This window comes from Leiobunum rupestre, chromosome 4 (assembly GCF_980474605.1).
Source record: "Leiobunum rupestre chromosome 4, qqLeiRupe1.1.hap1, whole genome shotgun sequence".
Taxonomy (NCBI): Eukaryota; Metazoa; Arthropoda; class Arachnida; order Opiliones; family Sclerosomatidae; genus Leiobunum; species Leiobunum rupestre.
In genome coordinates, this window is record NC_143387.1 from 66,989,988 (window position 1) to 67,006,478 (window position 16,491).

A 16,491-nucleotide genomic window follows, 5' to 3' on the forward strand; every position below is an offset into this window, starting at 1 on the left:
TAAATAAAAAAATTATTTAGACTTTTGTTACTTGTTTTAATTCTATGGAAACCAAACCAGAGTTGGAATGGCTTTTGGTGTGACCCACCTTTTGCCATTTACAATTTGTATATCCCGTTCTAAAAAGTGATCATTACAAATTAAATCATGATTTGAATGTGTCGCGATTTACAGCAATTGTCCATTGAGAAAGTATTGTAGGTTTCGTTATAAAAAGATTTTAAATAAGAATGAATATTCATCGAAATAATATGATAATTTAATCCTACTTATGGAATGAAACCTTTTCCGGTATTGTTTTACATGTTATTGCAATGCGTAAAAACACTAAAATTAACCTTTTTTTACCAAATAAAAACAAGATTTTTAGTAGAAAACACTTTTTCTATAACTTTTTAATAAAAAAAATCACCAAAACGAATTATGAAACATGTTAGCTAACATAAAAGTACTACCCGTTTATCAAATGCACCCCTTAAGTTTTTGCGTCTGATTTTAAACCGGATAAATATTCCTAAGCGTTAGGTACTACATGGCCTAGGCCAAGCGCTCACTACTCTTCGTAACGTCTCTGTCCTGGCTTCCACAAGCCTTTGCTTCGTAACGGAGACAATGCCTTGTGGAAGGCAGGACGGATACGAAACAGAGAGCCTGTGGGCGCCTAGTCCAAAGCGCCACTTAAGTTTAGTGGCGCTTTATAAGTAGGATTAAACTATCATATTATTTCAATGAATATTCATTCTTATTTAAAATCTTTTTATAACTATAGGTTTCCCTTATCTAAACCTACAATACTTTCTCAATGGACAATTGCTGTAAATTGCGACACATTCAAATCATGATTTAATTTGTAATGATCACTTTTTAGAACGGGATATACAAATTGTAAATGGCAAAAGGTGGGTCACACCAAAAGCCATTCCAACTCTGGTTTGGTTTCCATAGAATTAAAACAAGTAACAAAAGTCTAAATATTTTTTTTATTTAATTTAAAGAAATTACATCCAGTTGAAAGTGAAATAGAAAAAACCGGTGATGCTAACTTCTCACCTTTAAATTTTGACCAAGGATCATTTCGTGTAGGTTTAATTATGTTATTATAATTTGAGTAAGATCTCCTTGGTTTTTAGCCAATTTTGTTTAGTTGTTATGAAGAGATATTCCTCTCTCTATAAAAGAAATGTAGTCTTGTTAGAACTTGCTGTATTACGAAATATTGTTGGCATGGACATCTTACCAGATCACCACGAACATGTTTGATCCTGAAGTTGGAATCGAACATTATCATTAAGAAAGTTATTAATTTATATTGCAAGCTCAGACTCCACAAATTAGCGAAGAACAAAAATCTAGAAATGAAGGGTCAAGCCTTCAGACTTAAATTGTCAAAGCTAATTTTTTTTCAAGGACAATAGCTACATACCTTTAGTACAATCATTATTAATCCAAGGTAGAATCATCCTCTTCATCAAAATTCCATTTACTTTTGTTTACAATTTAGAATCTCAGAATATTCCCATAACAAAGCCATAACCACAAGTTCCACAACAAACCGGATAGTTACTTAAGCCTTTGACAAAATATCATTTCGCAAATAGAATTTTTTGTTTTTAATTATAAGATCATCTGCTGCTTTTTATTTGGGTTTTGAAAGAATTAATTGACTTATTTAAAAATTATAATAAAAATTTACCTTATTTTAAATTCTCACAGCCAAAAAATTCGCGAATCACGTCAGAGTACCTAAAAGATTACAAACACGAACATGTGTGACGTGTCACGTGATGATTTTGTATTTTCTCGCCTAATCGACAGGCGTCGCTTAAACGTGGTACCACAGGAATACGGAACAAATACCGGCTGTCTGCTAGTTATCGCTCCCGTATACCCCCCGTAGAATCTTGGGTCTATTTCTTTATTATGTCTATGGGTAGCACTTACTCCGAGAGGAATATTTCCATTCCACTTTGCGACGTAAAAGGGCGTTTTCGGCGAAAACTGTCTTGGTGAGCACCAGAAATTTTAAAACCGGCGAAAACCATTGAAAACGGCGAAATTTGCGAAGAAAATATTATTAGATATTTTCAGTCAGAAAAACTAATAAATCATCGTCTCTGTAGTCCCCCTACTGTGCCCCTAATGGCAACCCATTAAATATTTTGGCAGAGATAATCTTTATCTAAAATGTTTTTTTATTTAAAAAACAAATAGTTACCTTTTGTATAAAAATAAATATATTGTCTAAATATAAGATTGGAAATAAAGAGAAGAAACATATGCAGTGACACTAAAGGAAATTAAGGTAAATCTATGGGGGAAATTGTGGCGAAAACGGCGGCGAAAATCGACTATAGGACCGGCGAAAACTGGTAAAATTGCCCCTAAAATAGGCAAAAATCTCGAAGGCAGAGTGGAAACAGTGTTTCCATTCCTCTCTATTTTCTTTGGTCGATTACGCCACGGCCAACTTTGATTTCTCGCGCATCTCTCGCGCTACAGCGGCCATCACATTCGTTGACGTTCCTGTGTTAACCTATGAGCAAAAGATGTGTATGACGTCAGCGCCCCTAGCGGATTATTATTTTTAGTATAGTTTTTACATTGGGGACAATATAACCACCGAGCGTGGCGCTGAACTCCTACACATTATAGTACAGTTTATATGGGGAAAATCCTTGCTCGCGGAATTTCGACGAATGTGTTGGCCGTAGTAGCGCGAAAAGCGCGTGATCAAAGTTGGCGGTGATTACGCAAAAACGCAAAATCCGAGTTAGTTGGTTGGCTCCAAATATTGGCATTTCTATATGTTCGTTCGGCTCTATCGATAAATAAATATTTTAATTTGAATTAAAAAGTGGAAATTGATATTTTTATGGTCATAAGAGTATTTATCTTCTAAATATTTTAATAGTTTCTCTTATAAGGTAAAACAAATAGAACGAAATTTTGTGTGTCAAAACAAAAACACGTGAGTGTTCGCTATCACTGGTGACCTGATACCTCACAAGACGCAGTTTTGGATGGCTTTATTCTAAGCCTTGGTTTATCAACCAACATTGTCCCAGCAAGGAAGATTAAGTGATTTGAGTTATATGCGTTACTCTTTAGCTTCTAATTAGTGTCAGGAGCATAAGTTATGGCTACATTTAGTTTGCCAGATACAGTTGCTGTTGCAGGATGGGTTCCATTTGCCATTGTTCTTTTGGTATGTGTATACGAAATAATGAAAAGTGAGCACTATCATCAAACAAACTGTGTGTTTTTGTAGCTGGCGTTGTTGTTCTCAACCCTTTACATCAGACATTTTCGTAATACAAGGGAAAGTGAATTGATCACAACAGTAACCGCTATATTGGCTTTTAGCGTGACACTTTTAACATCACTTCTGTTGCCGGTTGATGTTTTCTTGGTTTCGTACATGAAAGATTCTAATGGAACCTACAAAGTGATAACATTTTATTATTGTCTTTTGGCTCCCAAGGTAGCACAGCAATCAAATGAATGTATTTTCTTATAGGAATGGGCAGATAATTCAACTTTTCGACAAACTGTTGAGACATCTGTACTCTATGCTTACTATTGTATGTTTGTGTTAAATATTATTTTGATCCAACATATTTTAATTATGATCTCTTGTCTCAGCCTTGTATGGTGTTGTACTCTTCTTCTTATTCTTTTTATTGCCACTAATCTATTTCTTCTACGAAGAAAGAGATGATGACATTCCAACCCCAGCCTCTCATGTAATTTTCCCTTTAATTAAACGCTTATTTAAATTAAAATAATTTTTCTTGAAGTATATTTTGAATTTCAGAGGCTGTGTAACTCGTTCAAATACACTGCTGTATTTCTCTTGCTGGCAGTGGTTTTGTTGTTAATTGGGTATTTTTTTAATTAGTATTATTTTAACTTTGCATGCTAAAAGAGTGTTTAAAAAATTTAACATTTTTGTAGAGCATTTGCAATCCCGAGTAGTGATTCGCTCCCCATAAATGCAACAGATTGGGAACGAATTCTTTTTCAATTTGAAGAACTGGCTCAAAATAGAGGAGAGGATGCATTGTCATTCATTTTGAATGTTTTGACAATAATTGGAATGATAACGATGGTTTTTTATACGGTAATATCAAACTGAAGGAATTCCATAACAAAAATGCTTATTTTTATTTGTTATTTTTCAGGGAGCTGGTCTCTCAATGTGGCCTATAGAAATGATTAAAGGGAAAAGAAGCGCTTCATCAGAGTACGAGGATACAGTTGATGAGAGAACTTCATACCAAAGCCAAATTGATACAATCAGAAACAAAGTATGCTTTGTTTGTGAAAATTTAAAATTACATATTTTAAACAAAATTTGTTCCCCTTCAGTATCGAAACTTGACCAAAAGAATGTCAACGAGAGACTCAAATCGTCTTGCGGAACTAGAAGAGGAGCAAAGGTTGATCGAAAGACGAGAAACGCACTTGGAAAAAGCCAAAAACAGCTGGCTTCACAAATGCAGACCTCTATATCGACCTTTTCAAATCATTTTGGGATTCCTCGGATTTTTGTACGGCTTGCTTCTGTGGACTTCTTTGCTCTTGTCAAAGTGATTATACATTTTAGTTCATGACTTGGTATTATGTGGTGTTGTTTTATTTAATTTTTTTGGTATATTTCAGCGTTGACAAAGCGATCAATTCTTCCGGATACAAAATGGGGTATGCCCTTCCGAAGAGCACTCTTCCCAACCCAATGGATTTCATTCTTGTGCAGTCTCAGAAAGTGTTTCCAATTGACTACATATTATTCATGGGACTGGTGTGCTTCTTGGTGGTTTGCACCATTTCTGGAATTCAACAAATTGGAATTTGGTTCTTTTTCTTGAGAGTAATTAAGCCTTTTTTGTTTATAGTTAATAATTTTAATCATTTAATAATTTTAATCGTGACTTTAACATTTTACCTTATAATCGTGACTTTATCATTTTACCTTATAATCATGACTTTATCATCTTATCTTTTAATCGTGACTTTATTATCTTGCCTTTTAATCCTGACTTTATAATCGTGATTTTATCATCTTACCTTTTAATCGTGACTTTATTATCTTGCCTGTTAATCGTGACTTTATAATCTTGCCTTTTAATCGTGACTTTATATACATTTAAATATTTCAATCCAGATGTACAAAATCCGATCATATAAAACTAGACCTCAAGCTTTGATAATGCTGTGCGCATCACTCATGTATGTAAAGCATTTTATTAATTAAGAAATTTTTCTTATGGTTTTGTTTTCATTGATTGAAGGTACACAGTTTTGGCTTTGAATGTACTTCTCTACAGCACATCACCGCAGTATACTACTTATGGAAGCCAAACTTACCATGTAAATATTAATTCTTTAAAATGAAGGTAAATTGAGCTTCAAAGAACTGAAATTTTATACAATCGTTACACAGCCCAATGAAACTTCTACCATTGTACCATGCAACATCCATTCTTTAGATGGTAAACATTTTTTTCAGAGTTTAATATTATCAGAAGTAGATAATATTTTGATTAGGTAAGAAGTATCCATCTCCCTATTATTATTATTATTATTAGTAGGGGTGAGGCCCAACCAAGCACTTCGATTTTAGGTCCATTGTGCAACCCCAGCCTTAGACCTCGAAAAACCCAATCTCAGAAACGTAGATCTCTCTATTCCAACATGTGCATACCAAGATGCTCAAACCTTTGGGCTGCATGAAATGCATCTCCCTATATGGCTAACATTGCTTGAAACATGTATCTTAGCAGGCTCCCGCTGATTTTTTGTTATATATTTCTCAAGGAAAAATAGCAAGGGGATAACTATATTATGAAGTGACCTAAAACTATTAAGTTCGCAAAAGTATGGCTAGTAAATCAGTAAATTTCCCTTAGTAGTTTAATTTCAACATTTTACATCATTTATTGGGAGTAATACCAGCTGAAAATGTGAACGCATGTGTCGATTAAAAACTGCCTGGAGCCTGTGAAGGTGCATGTTCCATTTTCATTCTCAAGATGGATACTTCTCTCATTAGAGATGATATATACTTCTGATATCATCTGTTATTATATTAAATAAATCATAATACTACTTACATTATTACTAATTTTAACTCAACTAAAATGAACTTCTTATTTAAATTTAGACGATTGTGTGATGACCAGAGCCAGTACCTTGTTATTGAGATTTTTTTACAAGGCTTGGGTTTTTGGAGCCTTTTACTACTGGGCTTCTTGGGTCTTCATTTTGATTTCCGCTATTGCCTTCTTTGTGGTTGTTATCCGCAAACGTCAGTCAGCAATAGCCGGAGCAATCGACAGAGATGATCTGGATGACAGTGATGATGATATGATTCGTGCTTAGGCAGCTCGAAACTACAATCAACTTTTGATGATGAAAAGTGGTAGATATCTAATGGTTTTTCTTTGTAAATAGGCGAATGAATGTAAATATGTTTTTAGTCCTACTATTAGTTGACTATTACTACAGATATATATTTATCTACAATAATTTTAAGTTCTTCTATATCGTAAAAAATAAATCTTAATATTTACCAATAAATCTTGCACATGATTAAAAGGAATGTAAATCCTTCAGCATAGGTGTTGCTCGTTTAATTCCATTTTATGAGACAGATACTTTATCACAATTCACAAGGTTATGAACAAATGTTAATTCGGGTGAAAATTACTTAAAAAAATATCAGTAGGATGTAACATAAAAGAAAAAGCTTATTGTGTACTGTATTAAATCTAGTCTTTATTAGTCTCAATCTGGGTTTAATTATTTACATCTAATATGCTCCGCAACTTTATCGAAAGTAATGGGACCGTAATATCCTTGCCTAAAGTCTCTTATAAACAAAGTAGCTGCTGCTCCAACATTAGGCCTAATCACTTTACCTTCTCCATCCATTAAGTTAACATTCGTGTATTTATTTGTGTTAATAGCATAGTTAATAAGGGCTTCTTGTATTGAATCTGTAGATTCTTTAAGTCCCATTTTTTCAACGTAAGAAAATATTCCATTTTTGTTGAGCCAATATAGCAAATAATCCGCCATTAGATATTCTCCTACTAAATTGTCTTTAAACGTTCCACATAACGCTAGTTGAAGTCCAGTCTCAAGGTTTTTAATATTTGGTTGCAAAACTCCAGGCGTATCGTAAATATAAATTGTTGGTTCTAAAGAAATCTTTATTTTTTCCATAACGGACCGTGTAACACCTGCAATAGCCCCAACTGGAGTAGCTGAACCTAATTTAACATTTATGTTTCTCAGTCTATTAATTAGAGAAGATTTCCCAACATTTGGTATTCCAATAACCATAACACCGAACTCTCTCACTTCCTTTCGGTGGTAACGTTCAGAATTTGTTATTAGATTAATTATTGTGGGTACCAGTGAACGTACGCCTCGATCATTATCCTGTTTACAATTTGTCAAAATAGCGACATCTGGGTTACCACCAACTTCCTTAGATGGGATACATAATTCCTTTTTCAAGTCAATGATTTTAGGATCATCTTCTTTTTTCTCCCCAAACGTTGACAAATCATACTTATTTAAAACCAGAATATGAGGTTTTATTGCCGTTAGGAGACTGTAAAACCTGGGATTTCTCCCAGTAAAAGGAATCCTTGCGTCATGAACTTCTATAATGCAGTCAACTGACTTAAGCTTGCGTTGCATCTGTTTCATTCCTTTATTCATGTGGCCCGGATACCAGTTCATGTCAATTTTGTGAGATAACGTAAATGTTTCGCGAAATCTTTTCATTTTACCCAATACAACTGCGCTTGAAACCATCTTCTACCACTGTGGCACTGTCCCAAATGGAGTCGCCGTGAAAGGATAATTTGGGCAGCGTTGCCAGATTCCGAAAGCTTGGTTATCGTACAGAGCTACGATATGGATCGTATTTTCAAAATTGGGATCGTACGGCTCCTCAACCCCCTCTATTAATGAAAACTCCCCGAAAATAGGCACAAATGTTTTGTGACCAGGAATTTTTCTTTTAAATTTATATAAAAAGATTTAAAAATAAATAAATTTTACGATGTACGGTGTAAGGAAACGTTTGTAAATGATAGACCAATAGTTTTATTAATTTTATAATAAACCAATGGTTTTGTTAGTTTTATTATAGACCAATGGTTTTAGTAGTTTTATTATAGACCAATGGTTTTAGAAGTTTTGTTATAGACCAATGGTTTATTAGTTTTATCATATGTAACATAATCACTCATAAGTATGCCATAAAAGCATTTTCTTTAATGAAACCTTGTTCACGGGATATGACGTAAATTACGTCACTTAGAACTCCGTAATGAAATAGGCGTCATCAAGTTTCCTGATGGGAAACGGAAGTTAGTGAGAATTCCTCTCGCGTTTCTGGCTTTTCCCATGTCAAGTTTAGCTCGTGAGTCGCGATCACATTATTTCATTTCCATGGTAACCTTTTCAATAGCGCAAGGATTATAAGCATTTTTGCATTTTTGGGTACGCTCAATGTATGTTCCGCGTGAAACAAGATCTCATTGAATTTTTTTCAATGGAAATATTATACAGAGGCATATTTATGAGTAATTATGTTACGTATGGTTTTATTATAGACCAATGGCTTTATTAGTTTTGTCTGAAAACTATATAGGTATACACCATAGAAATCAGAAAGTAGAACGATTTTTGCAATGGTATTCCACGCGCCGATTTGAAACTGGGGGATTAGTCAGTAACGCCGTCTTTTAACAATTTCCTTTATTCGAAACGAAGGTAGACCTTTTTAGTTAAATTAGCGGGAGAGGCCGCCAGGAGCGGATTCCGCCAAGTTTTAGTAAAGCCAAACCTACGTTTCTAATCGGCCGGTATTCTGTCATTCTTTGCCTCTAAATCGAGAAGTGAAGACAGGCTTCCGTTTAAATTAGCGACGACTACAGGGCTACCTTTCACGAGCTGCACTTACTCTGATCCCTGGAACTAGGCTGTGCCTGAATTTCCCTAATTCAGTGTAGAAGTCGGAGCTCTGCGGATATATTACTAAATAAAAGCTCTTAACAAGCGTTGACTATATATGCCTAGGCGGAAATACGGCCCTGAATCTCGGATCGTACTTTCGATCGTATTTTATCTCAGGATCGTATTATAGACGTACGATCCCGCCTTCGGATCGTTTATCGTACCGAGCGTCTAAATATCGTACAAATACGATCCAGATCGTACATCTGGCAACTCTGAATTTGGGCTACAGTTGGACACGCGAAGAAACAAAAAAACACCGTTTGGGCATTGCTGAACGTCTTATGGCACGCCATCCTGGTCAAAATTAAGTTGAAATAGGGTGATGGTTTGGAAATATAGGGTGATGGTTTGGAAATATAAGGTGATCTTTTGGAAATATAGGGTGATGTTTTGGAAATATAGGGTGATGGTTTGGAAATATAAGGCGATCTTTTCTCGCTATCGCCATCTCTCGCTTTTGCTTTAAAACTATTATTTGCAGTGCTACCGCTCACTTATCGAGAAAAGATAGGTCTATAATGGACGAGGGTCTATTTTTCCAAAAGATCACCCTATATTTCCTAAAGATAACCCTATATATTCAAAAAGGATCACCCTATATTTCCAAAAGATCGCTTTATATTTCCAAACCATCACCCTATATTTCCAAACCATAACCCTATATTTCCAAAAGATCACCCTATATTTCCAAACCATCAACCTATATTTTAAAAAAATCACCCTATATTTTCAAAAGATCACCTTATATTTTCAAAAGATCACCTTATATTTCCAAAACATCACCTTATATTTCCAAAACATCACCCTATATTTCCAAACCATCACCCTATATTTCAACTTAATTTTGACCAGGATGGCGTGCCATAACGTCTTAACATTTGAAATTACCTGCCCCTAATAGAGTGTTGTCATCTAATACGATTTTGAAAACTTGTAACGTCACAGCTGTAGTGTTAATAGTGGCCGCCATGACAGTTACCGTTTTTTATCAATAGGCAAATGACAATGGTGACGTCGCAGGGTTTCAGACGACAACACTCAGAAACGTTTTTATCATATAAATTAATTAATCTTAGTAACACACAGTCAAAACGCTGCTTGAAAACCAAAAGAAAATAATATGGTGATACTATTCTGCTCAGTAGCAAAAGTGATAATTCGGGATATAGTTGGATCATGGGCAAACTGCTACTACTAGCATATGTAACATAATTACTCATAAGTATGCCACTGTACCTTTATTCCATTCAAAAATCTTCACTAACGGTTTGTTTCACCACAAACCAGTAAAAAGGTGGACTACGTTAGATTTTAACCTTTTTATTCATCCTAGTAACTTTGGGAGTCCAACTATTGGCTACTAACATATTAATTTAAGCCAATGGAAAACCCCGAAATTGAGAAGAAATTTTTTGCGTCGGAATTTTAGGGTACGTTCAGCAGAGCTCATCGGACTCATCAATTACTAATCGGTGACATCGGATTCCTACTGTACGCTTTGTCGCGTTTCCGGTTTTGACGTCACGATAGTCATCGGTTACTCACCGAAGTCATCGGCTGTAAGCATAGACATAATAAAGAAATAGACACCTTACGCGGAGTTTGATTTGCCAAAAATATACGGGAGCGATAACTAGCAGACAACCGGTATTTGTTCCGTATTCCTGTGGTACCACGTTTAAGCGACGCCAGTCGATTAGGAGATAAAATAAAAAATCATCACGTGACACGTCACACATGTTCGTGTTTGTAATCTTTTCTTCTTCTTCTTCTTAATGACTGCACCAAAGCCGCCAGGGGCTGCTTATAAGCGCTCAGAGGGGTGACGTAAATTATTCAGGAATATTTTTTTAAGGCAGTCTTTTGAGGAAAGTGATTCCAGTTGGATATTGTTCTATTAGAGAAATGATGTTTTCGATAAGATGTATTTACACGAGGCACAAAGAGTTTACGATCGTGCCCTCAAGTTATTGTTGAGGTTTGTCGCGTGAAAAAATTCGGTAGTCGGAGTACACTTCGTCCAGATAATATGGAGTATACCTCTCCTAAGTCAGTTTCACCATGGCGATCCTCAAGAGTGGGTATGCGTAAAAAGTGTCGTCTGTAGGCGGCGGATTGGTCACGTAGGGCGGGTACTAGTTTGGTCAGTTTGTTTATTGACTTGTTGATTAGGCTCAAATCCCTTTTAAATAGGGAGACCAAATCGGGGAAGCAAAGTCTATCAACGGGAGGATGAAGGCGTTGAAAATAGTCCTGATGACCCGAGGAGTTTTAAAATGAAAATTTCTTCTTACAAGACCAGTGAACATGCTAATTTTCTTCGCTACATCCCGACAATGTTCGGAGAAGGACTGTTTTTCATCCATCTGGACGCCTAGATCACGCACACATTTGGCAGCAGGAATAGTCTGTCCTTGGAGGTAGTACGTTGCGTGAGGGTTTGTTCTATCAAGATGCAGTACGTTTGACTTTAGGGTATTGAATGAGAGACCAGAGCTGGCAGCCCAGGTTTCAACATCGTTAAGGTCGTGTTGGAGTTCAGCAGAAGAGGTGTCGGAGAGGAAAGTCTTGATTAGTTTCGTGTCATCAGCGAAAAGACTGGGAAAAGAGTTCGTAACTGAAGACGGCAGATCATTAATATAGATCGCAAACAGCAGGGGAGCCAACACAGATCCCTGAGGCACGCCGCTTGTGACGGAACAGGGAGAAGAGCTAGATCCACGTATCACAACTCGTTGGGTGCGGTTGGAAAGGAAGGCAGTTATCCAACGTAATACGGCTCCAGATATTCCAGCAGATAGCAGTCGTTCATGAAGAGTGTGGTGTGGCACTTGCTCAAATGCTTTTTTAATGTCCAGGTAAACCACATCTACAGGGTGACCAAAGTCAAGAGCGGAAGTCCAGATATTTGTGGCCTGTAAGAGGTTGGTGGTGCACGATCGTGACGGAAGGAAGCCATGTTGGTGAGGGGAGAAAAATGAAGAGGCGAGTAGCTGTTTGAGGATGGTGTCCTTTATGAGGGATTCTAAGACCTTAACCACTTGGCTGGTTAAACTAATAGGTCTATAATTTTCGGGAAGAGTTGGATCGCCCTTTTTCGGTATAGGGGTGACATTAACAGTTTTCCAACACTCCGGCACCTCCCCGGTGGTCAGGCTTAAGTTGAAAATGTAAGTGTGCGGCCAAGATATCTGACAAGCAGTTTTATTCAAAAGATTGGGGTGCAAATTGTCCGGGCCAGGAGTTTTCGTCGAGGAAAGACCTCTTTTTACATCTTGCTGGTAAACTTGTAAATTATCTACCAAGACAGGCTTCACACTTGGACTCTGAGGGGGGATGGTGACAGGGCCGTAACCAGGGGGGGGGCGGTCGGGCCGTGCCCACCCTGGACCGTATCGTTGTATGTACAATTTTTTTTTATTATTTGTTTCCATTGCGTGCCCACCCTGAAATCAAATCCTGGTTACGGTGCTGGATGGTGGTGTGCTGAAACGGAGTGAAGACTGAAGAAAAGTAACCATTTAGACAATTTGCAATGTCAGTGTCGTCAGTGACAGTTTTACCATGAACACGAAGACTCTTTAACCCACATTTTGATTTGCGATTTAAATTTACGAACTGAAAAAAAGACTTTAGGATTTGATTTGACGTTAGTAACAACGTTGGTTTCCTGTTGTTGGCGCGATTTTCGAGAGGTGCGTTAAATGGTTCTGAGTCCTTTTGTATTGTTCGTGAAGTACCTCAAGATTAGGTGAGTGTAGGCTCCGATGTTTTCGGAAAGCTCTCCATGTTTGTTCTTTCGAACGTTTGGCAAGTCGCAACTCTTTATTAGGAAATTTTTTACGTCCAGAGGTTTTTGTAGAAAGGTAGTTAGAGGATGCAGAGAGTAACTCGTTCTTGAAAATAGTCCAGCATTCAAAAGTAGACTTGTCGTGAAAACGATCTCTCCAATTTATATGCATATGCGATATATAATTTTGCAGACTTGAATAATCAGAGTTCATGTAATCAATTCTATCCGTTGGACCCAACATGAGTGAAATAGGAAGTCGTATGTTGAAAGAGACTATGCAATGATCGCTCGCACCCAGGGGTGGCAAACAACACGCATCAAAGACCAGCAGCTTGTCAGTAGAAAACACTAGATCCAGGGTACTATCCCGCTGGATAGAAAGCCTCGTATTTCCCGAGACAAATTGATGGAGACCATACAGAGAAAGTGTCGCGAGAAAATCATTATCGTGTTTTGATTTAGCTTTAGGGTTGGCTGGAGAAGTCCAATCGATTTCCGGATAATTTAGGTCACCCGCAAGTAAAATACATTGTTTATTTTTTGCCGCATAAGGATCAATAGGTTTCAGAAGATGTAGTAGTTCTTGTCTATTAGAAAACGAGGAAGAGCGATAAATACAGACAATAAGATAAGAAGTGGTCTCAATGTGAAGTTCAATAATCGAGAAATCAATCCCGTTGTAAGGTTGCGTAGCGCAGGTTGTACAATTTTGAATTAGAAGGGCTGGCTAAATGGGAGCTGAATGGTAGGCAGTTGAGACATAAATAGCAGTGCCTCCACCAAAAGTATTCTTGCGACGATCACAGCGAGTGAAAGTATAGTTCGGAATGTTTAGCTCAGCATCGTTAATGGTGGGATCCCACCAAGTTTCAGTAATTTAAAGTAATGTGGAATTATGTAAAGTTGCCAAAAGTGATAGTTCCTCCCACGAAGGCTTCGAGCGTTTAAAAGTAGACAGTTAGTCTATTAGAAAACGAGGAAGAGCGATAAATACAGACAATAAGATAAGAAGTGGTCTCAATGTGAAGTTCAATAATCGAGAAATCAATCCCGTTGTAAGGTTGCGTAGCGCAGGTTGTACAATTTTGAATTAGAAGGGCTGGCTAAATGGGAGCTGAATGGTAGGCAGTTGAGACATAAATAGCAGTGCCTCCACCAAAAGTATTCTTGCGACGATCACAGCGAGTGAAAGTATAGTTCGGAATGTTTAGCTCAGCATCGTTAATGGTGGGATCCCACCAAGTTTCAGTAATTTAAAGTAATGTGGAATTATGTAAAGTTGCCAAAAGTGATAGTTCCTCCCACGAAGGCTTCGAGCGTTTAAAAGTAGACAGTTAGTCTATTAGAAAACGAGGAAGAGCGATAAATACAGACAATAAGATAAGAAGTGGTCTCAATGTGAAGTTCAATAATCGAGAAATCAATCCCGTTGTAAGGTTGCGTAGCGCAGGTTGTACAATTTTGAATTAGAAGGGCTGGCTAAATGGGAGCTGAATGGTAGGCAGTTGAGACATAAATAGCAGTGCCTCCACCAAAAGTATTCTTGCGACGATCACAGCGAGTGAAAGTATAGTTCGGAATGTTTAGCTCAGCATCGTTAATGGTGGGATCCCACCAAGTTTCAGTAATTTAAAGTAATGTGGAATTATGTAAAGTTGCCAAAAGTGATAGTTCCTCCCACGAAGGCTTCGAGCGTTTAAAAGTAGACAGTTTGGGAAAGGTAAAAGGCGAGGAGGAAGGTTACCCGCCGGGTCCAAAGTTGGTGCTGGAATGGTTGTTTGAGGCAAAGGTCGTCAGTAATGTTGAGGGGGGCATTGCTGCCCCGCATTGAACGTAGCAGATGGGAATGCGTATTGTTGGTGCCCCAAGGGTACAAGATTCGGGGAAATGGTTGAGCAGTAACTTTGTGGTTGCGGAATGCTTGGTATGAATTGAGGGAGGTTCGACGCATGCTGAGGGGACCAATGGGGACTTGGTTGAAAGTGATTGGGTGACGAATGAACCTGTGAGTGTTGAAATTTAAAGTTGAAATGTGCATAGTGCCGTTGGAAGGTACTTTGGGAATAGTGCCGGTTGAACGAGTGGATGTAGTTAGTTGAGGGTTTGCGGTCGACGGTATTGGTACAACTTTGTAGTTCCAAACCCGAAGATTTTTTTCACCATTCTGGAGACGTTGTTGTAGTTCATTCACGGGTGAGCGGTAGAGTTGCTGTTGGGTTGGTGTACGATCAGGGCGAGTGTGTAATTCAAAGGTTAGATCTTGACGGAGGTAGGATATGTGTTGCAGGAATTAGGTACTCTGACGTGATTCGCGAATATTTTGGCTGTGAGAATTTAAAATAAGGTTAATTTTTTTTATAATTTTTAAATAATTCAATTAATTCTTTCAAACCCAAATAAAAAGCAGCAGATGGTCTTTTATTTAAAAACAAAAAAATTCTAATTGCGAAATGATATTTTGTCAAAGGCTTAAGTAACTCGTGTACTATCCGGTGTGTTGTTATTTATTTATTTATTTAAATCTACTCAATAAGCCACCAGTAGGGCTTCTTTTTGAGCATCAAAAACAGATTACAGAGTAAAGGTGGAACAGAAAAAAAAAGTTATAATTATTTCAAATGAGAAGCAATGAATATAACAATTAAATAGTAAAGGTAAATTGTGCGATTAAGAATAAGCTAGTATAATGAGCAAATAGACTAAATTAAAACCATATAACAAATTTAGGGGAGAACTTGCCTGGAACGAAGTGTCTATTTGGGCCGACATTTTCGGCCCATTTGGCTTTCGACGAAAATATTTCTAAATGGGCCCAAGATTTCGGCCCATTTAGCTACATGACTGAGGGCCAGCTAATTTGGCCGACAATTTTAAAATTTGTAAATTCCGGCCCAAATAGGAATTTATTAAAAGATTGTTATTTGGGCCAACATTTTCTGAAATTTGAAATTTCGGCCCATTTAGCAATGCTAATTGGGCCGTCCATTTGGGCCAAAAAAATTGAGAGCTAACACCGGTTTAAAAAACCATTTCTGGCAAGTCTGGCTTTACAAGTTTGAACACCCAAATTTTCCACATTTATTTCATGTTCATAAATGCCCATTTTGCGAGCTCTTTAATCAGTGGCGCAGCAGGGGGAGGGGTATTTGTATTTTATGATTTTAAGATCGCGCCTTCCAAGTTTTAACACCCAAATTTCCACATTTGTTTCATGTTCGTAAATGCCTATTTTGCGAGCTATTTAATCAGTGGCGCACCAGGGGGAGATGATATTTGTATTTTATTGTTTTTAGATCGCGCCTTTCAAGTTTGAACACCAAAAGTTTCCACATTTGTTTGTCATATCTCCTGACCCGTCTCAAAGATAAAAATTAACCAATGCGAGGGAATATGGCGACAAATGTAAGCTGTGGCCTTTGTGCGGTGAATCAAATCGGAGAGAAAGGGAGTTACATACAAGGGAAAAAGGGAGATATTCGAATACCAAATGTTAGCCGTGAAGGCTCCAATGATTATGAACTCAAATTTAAAAAAAAACAAGATGTCACGAACATTTTGTTAATGCAATCCCGATATAAAACATTAAATTTGTATCAAAATTCGCACCTGAAAGCCTTCAACAGTAAGGTAAATAATCACAGTTCGAATGTAACCTCATA

The 16,491-nt window shown here is 37.2% G+C and overlaps 2 protein-coding genes across 2 annotated transcripts; one reads left to right on the top strand and one right to left on the bottom strand.

The window, feature by feature from the left end:
- Positions 1-2,643: 2,643 nt before the first annotated feature.
- On the top strand, positions 2,644-6,736 carry LOC149948811 (putative lysosomal cobalamin transporter). The gene is made up of 13 exons (XM_090173947.1): positions 2,644-3,205; positions 3,269-3,445; positions 3,518-3,581; positions 3,643-3,743; positions 3,815-3,882; positions 3,955-4,120; positions 4,182-4,307; positions 4,369-4,589; positions 4,663-4,870; positions 5,165-5,229; positions 5,292-5,370; positions 5,444-5,492; positions 6,164-6,736. The coding sequence occupies exons 1-13, from the start codon at positions 3,137-3,139 to the stop codon at positions 6,379-6,381; spliced, it is 1,611 nt and encodes a 536-aa protein (XP_090030073.1). The 5' UTR covers positions 2,644-3,136; the 3' UTR covers positions 6,382-6,736.
- A 28-nt stretch (positions 6,737-6,764) lies between these two features.
- Positions 6,765-7,873, bottom strand: LOC149948812 (mitochondrial GTPase 1). The gene has a single exon (XM_090173948.1). The coding sequence runs from the start codon at positions 7,825-7,827 to the stop codon at positions 6,802-6,804; it is 1,026 nt and encodes a 341-aa protein (XP_090030074.1). The 5' UTR covers positions 7,828-7,873; the 3' UTR covers positions 6,765-6,801.
- Positions 7,874-16,491: the final 8,618 nt, after the last annotated feature.